The sequence below is a fragment of the Catharus ustulatus genome, chromosome 10, assembly GCF_009819885.2.
Source record: "Catharus ustulatus isolate bCatUst1 chromosome 10, bCatUst1.pri.v2, whole genome shotgun sequence".
Lineage (NCBI taxonomy): Eukaryota > Metazoa > Chordata > Aves > Passeriformes > Turdidae > Catharus > Catharus ustulatus.
The window spans coordinates 4,980,823-4,991,263 of record NC_046230.1 but is presented as its reverse complement, the minus strand read 5'-3'; the positions used below and the strand labels follow the sequence as shown (position 1 = coordinate 4,991,263).

The following is a 10,441-nucleotide window of genomic DNA, read 5'->3' as shown; positions in this document are numbered from 1 at the left end:
TTGTTGGTCCTTTGGAGAGTCTGCCCCGAGGTTGTGGCAGATTGCTTTCACTGATTGGTTCAAAGACAGGCAAAGCCCCTCTGCAGCTCTGCCAAGATCTTGTGGGTCTTTGGGGCAGGAGAGGAGACAACCCCTGCTCATCTTCAGAGGGGGAGCAAGTTAAAAAACACACAGACACAGCAAGTCAATTTTCAATTAAAAAATAAATTACTCTATTAACAAGTAATGTTTCCTTACAATAAGGCTCTTACATAAGTTAATATTATCTTATTCACCTAAACAATAAGAAATAAATACTACTCTTTTACAGAACAGTGTTTTCCTAACAGTGCATGTGTCACAGCAGCTGCTGATGGATTATTTCCCACACCATCTTCCTGCGGAAATAAGGCATGTGCTCCTGAAAAGAAACAGGAAAAATCCATCACATAGGAAGCCAGGGGAGAAAGAGGCAGGAAATCTCCATTAACACCCAGGGAATTCTGGAATGGGAAGCTGCTTTTGAGCACCTGGCACTTGGGTTCAAGGTGGGTTTCACACCAGGGTGACACGACCACATTTCTCTACAGGGACATTTATCACAGATCACATCAGAGAACAACCAGGGGCTGGTCCAAGGGGGAAACCTATTTCACCCAGAGATACCAAGGCCAGATATCCCAAACTCTTGGCTGCAGCACCCTGGAGTTGGAATGCAATGGTCTTTAAGGTCCATTCCAAGCCAAACCCTGGATTCCACAATCTTGCCCAAGCAGCAGACCCCAGAGATGGGGAACAAACCCTCAGCCCTGCCCCAGCTGCTGTGCAGCTTCCCTGGCACTCCCACGTGTGTGGAGCTGTTTCCACCCCCTCTCACCGAGGTGAAGATGATGGGTTTGTCTCTAGAGATGAAATCTGCAAATTTGCAAACAAAAACTCCACAGTCACTTCCATTGTCTTGTTGAGGGATTTCCTGAGGAATACAAAACCACACAACTTTATCTCTCCTGAAAGGATAGCAATTTGGTTGTAGCACACATTACCCACACCTACTCCTGAAAACCTATTGCCACAACCCATTTACTGCTCCCAAACCCAAGGAATGGTCCCAGTTAACTGCACATCATCTCCCTCCTCTGCTTTCCTGGAAAGGGTTAAACCCTGTGTGAGGAGGAGTTCCAGTTCCCATTCCAAATCCAGGCATTGCTGCCATACCTCTGGGCCCATGCTGTGAAGGGTCCACTCAGAAGCAGTCAATTCAATGTTTCTTTTTTCCTTGCTTTCCTCTTCCAGGTATTTTCTGTTGAAAACAACACAAAAATCACTTTTCATCTCCCTGATTTAGGACAACAACAAAAGCTGTTGAAAGGTGACAGGAAGATAAATCACAGTGAAATGCCAGAGGATCCTCACAGCAGTGGGTTTAAGGAATGGGGAAGAAAAATCCCAATCTTAGGGACACAGTGAGAGGCTGTGAGCAGGGCTCCCCAGGGCTCAGTGTGGAGCCCAGCCCTGTGTCATATCTTTATCCATGACCTGGACAAGGGGATTGGGCACCCTCAGAGCCTTTGTAGGTGACACCAAGCTGGGTGGGAGTGTGGAGGGCAGGAAGGCTCTGCACAGGGCTCTGGGCTGGTGACAAGGCAAGGATCAGTCTGGGTTGGAATCAATGACCCTGGAGGGCTTCTCCAACCTCAGTGATTCTGGGATTTGTCTCTGTGGGGCTGCTCTCACCCTATAAAGCTGCTGGATGAAGGGTTTTTACTGACAAAGACACATCAGGATGTGCAGCACATGTGAAAACTTGCACCTCTGACAGTGAGCAGAACAGAAGAGGTACAAAGTGAGAGCACCATGGGGCAGGGCAGAAACACTTCACTGGGGAGGGGAAAAGGCCTCAAAAACAGCCAAAAGGGATAAAAAACCAGCTACTCACAAGACAGTTTTGCAAATCTGGTCTCCTCTCTGTCCCAAGGAGTCAAAGTACGTGATGGTTTTCTCTCGGAGGTCTACGACCTGGGGTTAAAAGGTGACTTAGACAAAGCACACCCCAAACACCCCAGGACTTTGCCTGCTAGTTTGGTTCTCTCCATCCCCTAAACAAAAAGCCAGCTTGACTCACCAGTAGTGTCCAGTGAACTCTGAGGTGAATAGGCACCAAGATGATATCATGCTCAAAGATATCCACGCCTTTGGTCCATTTCTTTACTCCCTTGTGGCTTGTAGAGCTCAGCTTGGAATAAAAGAAGGTACTAAAAGCATAGACTGCTGGATATCCTTCCTTCTTGCTTCTTTCCATCAGAAGGCTCATGTAGAAATTAATGACCTGGAGCAGAGACAAGGTGAGATGTGAAATAAAGCACTAAATTAAAAAAACAGCAGCATGTCTTTGCTGACCACTCTTGAGCTGAGAAAAATTCTGGGAGCAAGAGCTGCCAAGCTGGAGTTTACACTGGGAGACTTGAGCTGTTGGTTAAAGCCCCCACACCCACTCCAATAACCAATAACCCAGACTGACTCCTGGGAGCTGCATCATCCAAGTGAAAGCTTCCAGAAACACCAGCCCACACAGTACCCAAAATAAAGTGTACAGCTATTTGTGGGCTCTGCAGTGGAGCTCCTGGAAGACTCCTGTGCCCAGGGAAGGGGGGTTTCCCAGGAAGTGCAGGAGCCTGTACCTTGTCGTTGAGCCAGCCCTGGGGCTGCAGGGTGGAGATGTCATCACGGGTCACATCAAGCTTGAAGGCCCTGCTCAGGACGTCCTCAGGGTCACCACTGCCAAAGGCAGCAGAGATCTCCTTCTCCATGGCCTGGAAAAAAGGGTTCAATGAGGAAGGGCTCATGGAGCACACCAGCCCCCCAGAAGGCCTCCAAGTGCCAGAGCAAGGAGCCTCACAGGCCTTTGCTGAAGCAGCCACAGCACTGGCTTGCTGCTGAGCACAGGTACCTTTGTCAGTGGGGCCAGATCTCCTGCTGGCTTTTCTGGGCATGGCAGTGGCTCTCTGTCCACAAAAAAGAGGTCCTTGGACAGGACAGGTGTCACATGGAACTCGAACAGCTTTCCTTGAGGGCCCTCGGCTTTACGCTGGCCCTGCCAGGCACAAGGACAGGAGGTCAGAGAGAAGCACAAGGGGTTTGCTGAGGGACAGGGCAGAGAATCCTGCAAGAAACTGGGAGGGGTTGTGTAAACACACCCCAGCAGCAAACCCCAAAGTCACATTTGGTTGGTGACTGCATTCCAACTGTGCCTAGACAGGCAGGCCTTTCCTTGGGCTTGGATTAACCACCTGGACCCCAGCAAAGCCTCCACGTGCAGGTATCCAGCTGAGACCAAGGTAAGTGTTTCTGATTTCCACACTTCAGATTCTATTTTGCATCTCAATCCTGAGCAGAGAGGAGTTGTATTTTCCAGAAAACAAAGTGAAGTAAGTGACTAACTCAAGCTTACCACTGAAGCAGCTCGTCTCGCTTGTTTTGCCCGTCCACGAGAGTTTTCTGGTGGTGTGTAGTAGCTGTCAGGAGAGAAACACAAGTGAGCTGGATATCCACACTGTCCCATGAAATTCCCCCAAATTCACCTTCTGCATAAGAAATGCTGTTCCAAGGCTGATTCTGACACATGACAACATCTTCGTTTCCTTCCCCATTCCTTTTGGAGCAGCCACATCAGGACAGATGAAGAGCTGGAAGCTTTGCAGACTCTCTTCCACCATCAGCTGCTAAACTCCTTTTAGTTCTCACTTTTAATTTTTGAAAAACAGGGAAGCAACCAGCACTTGTTCTATCAAGTGCTTTGTAATCTCCTAGTGACAAATGCCACTCCGCCTTGATCTTAAGGGACAGTGACAATTTAACTCAGGACAAATGCACAGCTCAATACACTGCTCGTCTAAGGGGGAAAGAACAGAGACAAAGCCACCACAACCAAACCTCTCTCTGCCCCCTTCTGCACTCTCTCCTCTTGTCTGAGGGGAGGAAGAGGAGGGCACCAAACTGCCACACCAAAATCCCTCCCTGGAGCTGCAGCCAAAGCCCCTTTCCCTCCACAAGGAGCCTCTGGCACCCCCATCCTGCCACCACAGAGTCCCCTGGGCCCTGATGAGGGACAGCAATGCTTCCTTTTTGGTCTCCTATTCCATCCTGCAAGCCTCAAAAACTGCCTCAGCTCCCCCAGGCTTTACAAGCTCCCTACTCCTTTTGCTCAGGATCCACAGGAAATGCAGAGTCAGTTCATTAATGGTGTGAGAGAGACACCAGGAAGACACTCAGGAGCAAAAACAGATTCTGCAAACCCAAGGACAACTTGGTGTGGCCACCAAAGTCACCCCTACTTCCTTCTCCCAAAAACCACCCAGCACATCCCACAGCTGCCCAGCTACAACAGGGGAGCTGGATTTGAGGGACAACTGGCTGTGAGCAATTCCTCAGACCACCTGCTCCTCTCCCCCAGCACTGGGACACTGAACAGAACTGGACTTGTGACAGAGCCAAAAGAAACAAGAGCCATGGTACAAAGAGACTCTTACCTGACCATGACACCTCTCTGAGGCAGCTGGGGGCTGAAAACATCCCCATGTTTGATACCTGCAGGGAAAAGCAGCAATATGAGAACAAGGAGGTCACTTCCCATTCCAGCAGCTGCACAGAGCTCTCAGTTTCTGGGTGACATCACAGACATTCCATCAGCATTTTCAACTTAGAAGTTCCAACTTCGGCATCTGATCAGAAATCATTTCAATCCCCACATGATCATATCACAAAGTCCAAGACATAAAAGAGCTAGTGATGAAAAAGTATTTAAGTAACGAACAGGGGAAAAAATATATTAAACATTATGTAATTAGTCTACTTGGTTTGGAAGCTCTGCTTTTGTGGAAATAGTCCTGTGTAGCATTAAAAAGGGATTAAAGAGCAGCTCTGAGGGTACAGAGTCAAATATCCCCCTCCCCTGGAACAAAAACAAACAGGTAAAAAGCTCTCAAATACCATCTTAAACCAAATCTTCCCCTTCAGTAAAACCCTCACAAACCAAGTTTTGCCAATAACTAATTTGAGGAAATGTCCAGTTTGGGTTGGACTTCTACCTCCAGAGAGGAGCAGAGCTGGGTGGGTCCTGGGGATACTCACTGCTCCTTTCTGGCACAGGTGGAGAGGCACCTCTGGATTTCTGCTCTTTCAGGGGACTCCCAGTCATCCCTGGCTCCTTGGTTTGAACCCTTTGGTGCAGCAGAAGAAAAGAACAGTTTTTACAGGTGATTTGTTACCTCAGTTCACTGCAGAGGACACATTTTTACACAACTGGCTACATGAAAGCAACAGAAATATATAAAGTAAAATTAGGAAGTTTGATCCTTAACAGAACCATGCTGTCACTGGTTCATGACCAGATGCAAAGGGCATTCTGAGGAGTTTACATCCAGAAGTTTGGCCACTATCAACTCAGGCACAGCGAAAATACAAGAGTTACATTTTCTGATTCTGTCCAGAACCCTGAGAGCAGCAAAGATCAATTCTCCTCCCCTTCCACCACCACAAAGTTAAGGGTTATTTTGCTGATAATTACTTGTTGAGTCTTGCTGACCGTGGAGAAGTAAGTTTTCCAGAATATTTTTCCCTGAGCAGACTCAAGAGCTCTTTGTATTTCTTATTTTCTGCTTGCTGAGCATCCTTGAAGAAGGGAAAGAAAAAAAAAAGAGACTTTAGCAGGCATTCCTTTTGTCTCAGCCCAACTGCACAGGAATTCCACAGCTGTTTCATCCTAAAACAATTCCCTTCTCCCCAGTTTACCTCTTCAGCAGCAGACAAAGGCCTCCTGGTGCCACTGACTCCTGGAGAGTTGGGACCTGGCTCCTTAATGGGGGGCCTGGGTGTGACAGGGCTCTCTGGAGCAGCTTGGATGTTATTCTTGCTCAGGCTGAAAACATCAAAAAACAACAAATAGGATTAAGAGAACATTCAAAACTCCTGATTTATTAATTAGGTTTTAATTAGCACCTCCTGATTCAAGGAGGTTGCCCAGGACTGTGTCCAGGAGGGTTTTCCATGGACAGACTCCACAGCCTGTGGCAGTAGCTGAACATCCTCAGAGGGGAAAAAAAAAAAAAGTGTTTCCCAATGGAAATTCTCTGGGGAAATGGCAATTCTCTGGGGTTTTTTTTTTAGTTTTTTTGTGGTTGAGTTTCTGTTTGCATTCCTGGTCTCGGGCTCCTCTCAAGTTCACCACTTCCTCCTACCACAGGAGGTGAGAGTGTTGTACTTGCTAATCCTTTCTCTGATCTCGTGAGTCTATCAACTATCTGGATTTAAAGAGAAAGTTTAAAATTGGTCAAAGGCAAGAACACAACTGTCTCTCCACAGCTGGAGACCTCCCTGACTATGGCAGCCAGAACACCTGGAAAAACACTGCTCTGTGGCCACAAACGTTGGGCAACATAGGAAGTTCAAGGATGAAAGTGAAAGGCAAGAAACCCTTCAAAGCAGAAGTGAAAGAAAACAGAAGGATTTTTACCTCAGATATGGAACTCTCTTGCCAAAAGAGGATGGTGTTTCCTCAGTCAAGCATGGGTTGGAGTCACAAGGCATTTTGTCTGTGAGAGAAGAGCACAAGTCATCAGCAACTGGCCAAGAAAACGTGAGTTTTATGAGTTTAAAGAGATTCACCAAAGCTAAATTACTTTCATTTTAGGCCTCATGTACTAGTATTATTTGTGTTGTGCTGTTTCAGGATATTTTCATATTGGCAGCTACAGAATGTTGCCAGCCTGAGCCTAATACAAAAGGGTTCTGAGGCTCTACTACCTAAAATCAGCATTTATAACAATTTCCTTCTGGCAAGCTAGCAGTGGGGCACACCAGAACTGCATCCAAGGCAGTTCATACCTGGATCCACAACCACATGGGCATCCTGGGATAAACCAGAATAGGTTGGGTTGGAAAGGACCCACAGGATCATCCAGTCCAACCCCTGGCCCTGCACAGACACCCCAACAATCCCACCCTGAGCATCCCTGAGAGCATTGTCCAAACACTCCTGGAGCTCTGGCAGCCTTGGGGCTGTGCCCATTCCCTGGGGAGCTGTTCCCAGCCCTGGCTCCAATCCACAAGCAATACCAGGATATAGGGAAGAAACAGAGCTCACCCTCCACTATTCCTGGGTGCTACCCAACTATTTTGCCTTCAGCAACCAGCCCCCAGCCTGGGCAGAGCTGCCTAGATTCAGAGCAGTAGGAGAAAGGAATAAGTGAAGGATTTGAGTCAGCCCTACCAGGTTCTGTTGTGTCCTCCTCCTCTGCAGATGCTACAAATGAGGAGTCAGAAGAAATGCACACAACCTGAAACAAAAACAAGTAGCAGAGTGAGCAGAACCTAAATGTGAATCCAAGCAAACACCTCCCCTTCCTGAAATTCAGCCAGCTGTGCTGTGACTCAGAGCCCATGGTTTTGCTTGGGTTGCAGCAGAAGGCAGGGGCACTGATGGCACCACTTTTACAACACAGGCTCTCACCCGTGCAGGGAGTGTGGGAGCTGATCCCTGAGCTTCCCTCAAGATCCTTGCTCACCTCATCTTCAGACTCAGAGGAGGAGATGTACTTTCTCTTTTTAGTCTCCTGGCTTCTACTTGTGGCCTCATCTGGCAACTTGGCAGCCGCAGAAACCTCTTCAGGCTCCTTGTCAGCCCCAGAGACACATTCTGGAAAAACCACAATCACCAGGCCATGAAGAATGGGACTGGGAACAGGGGCTGGGATTTCTGCTTACACCAAAGCCCAGCTCCTCCATCCCATGTGGGGCAGGTAACTCATTTCAACAACACAGCAACAGCCCAGCAGCACCCCCCACCCCATCACTGGGGATCCTGTTCCCAAGCAGGAACTGGGAAACTCCACATCCCCCATGACTGATTAAATCAACGGCCTTGATTTAAAGTGTTCTTTGTGCTGCCCTGCAGGGCTCAGAGCCAGAGACACCTAGGATGTCATCCCATGCCCTGTCCCAGCAAATCCATGGCCCTCCCAGGACAGAAAAAGTTGTTCCCTGCTTCTCTTCCTGCCTTCATCTGACCAGGATCTCTGATCCTTCACTTGGTTTGAAAACCACAGAATTATTAAAGTTGAAAAAAGCCTGTAAGGTTGGCAAGTCCAACAGTTCCCACACGGACCCATGTGCCCAAATGTCACATCCATGAACACTGGGACACACCACCAATTGGCCCAGGCCCTATGAGATCCCCTCCAGTCACAAGAATGGCTCAAAAATCCTCAGTTTCAGCAGCAATTCTGAAGTACCAAAACCAGAGTTCCCCAAGGTACCCCAAAGCCAAGGAGAATCAAATATTAATCCTCTCTGTGAGGGGCAGTACCTGTTTTTGGTCTCTTTGCAGGAATCTCCTCAGGATCTTCCACAGGAGACAGAACACTGAGGGAGGAACAGACAGAACAATGTTTTTGCAACCACAATTCAGCTCCCAGCAGGCTTCACAAGGCCCAAACTTCCAAAGGTGGCTTTCCTATTTCCCCAGGATCATCTCCCAGAGTTAATCATCCCACTAAAGCAGATCACACCTCTTTGTCTCCTTCTGTTAATGCTTCCTCCTACCACCAAAAAATGCCTTAATATGTAATGCTTTCCTCGCTCCTCCAGGAAAAAAGCACTCCAGAGGTCACCAAGCCATCCAAGCTCGTGTCACTAGGCTGAGTTGCAAAGGAAGGTTTGAGTAGAACAGGAAAGGAAAGGTGGGAGAGCCAGTCCTGCTTCCATCCACTCGTTAGCTTCCTGCTGAGTCAGCTCGAGAGCAGATCCTTCAAACAATCAGCAGCCTCACCCTTTCTCAGAAGCCTAAACACCAGGATTTTTATCGGTTGAGACCATCATTAAGTCCGGTAAAAACGTCTCCTTTAGGAACAGAGCACAGAGGACGTTCCTATTTTTATTTTTTCCCCCAAGAGCTAATTATTTCCCGGCTGCTCCTCGGTGAAACCCACTCGTGTGACACACGGCTCCTTCCAGAGACATTCCATTGTTTCTCTGCTCTGGAATGGGACGCCAAGCAACATTCCCCGGGAGGAATGCATGCGATCCATACATTCCAAGCAGCAGGCACACAGGTAGCTGGGCCATCCTCACCGGGACAAACACGGTCCGTGCTGGGAAAGGCATTTTTCTTTTATCCACATCCACATTCTATAGGTTACCTCCAGCCAGCACATCCACACAGGCACACGAGCCCTTCCCTGCTCCATCCCCTCTGCCCTTTCCAAGCCCGCACCGAGCGGCTGGGAAGGGAACGAGGGTTTATGGGGAACACCTGGACCCGGATCGCCTCAGCAGTGGGGATTTATCGGAGTGTCTGGGACCCGCAATCACCTCCACACCTGGCTCTGCGGACTCGCTCATAGGATTTATCAGGAATTGCCGGCACCCACACGGGGAGCCCGGGGCCGTGCGGACACCGGCCGGGCCGAGCGGCGCAGCGGAGGCGCGGCGGCAAGGGCTGACCTGGGCTCCGGCTTCTTTCGGGACGGCGGCTCCGGGAGCGGCTCCGGGCTGAGGCTGAGGGCCGGGGCCGGGGCCGGGGCCTGGCGGGCGGCGTCGCGGAGGGCGCGGAGGACCGCGAGCAGCCATTGGTACATGGACCGCGCGCACTTCCGGCGCCAGGCCCCGCCCCCGCCGCGCCGCCGGCCCCGCCCCGCCAACAGCCACGCCCTCGGCACGCCCCCACGGGCCGCCTTGGCCACGCCCCCTCGGCCGCCTTGGCCATGCCCCCTCGGCCGCCTTGGCTACGCCCCGCCTCTTGACGCCCCGCCTGGAACACCGAAGGCCCCGCCCACAACGCTACACGCCCCCTCGTGACGCCCCGCCCCCAGCTCATCAAGCCCCGCCCCGATCTATCAAGTCCCACCCCCCAGTTCCTCAAGCCCCGCCCCCCTCGCGCCCGTTCCCGGAGCGTGCCCGGCGGGCTGGAACGATGCGCGCGTGCGCACCGCAACATTCCATGGCCGAATTTTGGGTTATTTCTGCCCATTCTGCTCCTGTCCCGTCACGTTTCTTCCCCCCACCCCAGCCGGCCCTAACAGCGGTACCACGGCTGCGGCAGGAGCTCTGCCCTCTCCTAGAGTCAGGAGGTTTAGCCGTCTCAGAGGGCAGGAGCTTTCCCTGCTCCAAGAATCAGGAGCTTTGTCCCCTTGGAGGGTCAGGAGCTTTTGCCCTCGCAGAGAGTCAAGAGCTTTGTCACCTTGTAGGGGCAGCAGCTTTCCCTGCTCCAAGAATCAGGAGTTTTGTCCCCTTGGAGGGGTAGGAGCTCTCCCTGCTCCAAGAATCAGGAGCTTTGTCCCCTTGGAGGGGTAGGAGCTCTCCCTGCTCCAAGAATCAGGAGCTTTGTCCCCTTGGAGGGGTAGGAACTCTCCCTGCTCCAAGAATCAGGAGCTTTGTCCCCTTGGAGGGGCAGGAGCTTTCCCTGCTCCAA

General features: G+C 50.5%; 1 protein-coding gene across 1 annotated transcript; it reads right to left on the bottom strand.

The window, feature by feature from the left end:
• Nucleotides 1-184: 184 nt before the first annotated feature.
• Nucleotides 185-9,616, bottom strand: SENP2 (SUMO specific peptidase 2). Its single transcript, XM_033068578.1, has 17 exons — nt 9,475-9,616; nt 8,339-8,394; nt 7,539-7,669; nt 7,244-7,310; nt 6,488-6,566; nt 5,767-5,893; nt 5,543-5,646; nt 5,107-5,195; nt 4,506-4,563; nt 3,428-3,491; nt 2,927-3,070; nt 2,658-2,789; nt 2,102-2,305; nt 1,916-1,995; nt 1,195-1,279; nt 857-952; nt 185-400 (listed from the first exon to the last, which is right to left on the bottom strand). The coding sequence occupies exons 1-17, from the start codon at nt 9,606-9,608 to the stop codon at nt 338-340; spliced, it is 1,713 nt and encodes a 570-aa protein (XP_032924469.1). The 5' UTR covers nt 9,609-9,616; the 3' UTR covers nt 185-337.
• Between the last annotated feature and the right edge of the window lie 825 nt (nt 9,617-10,441).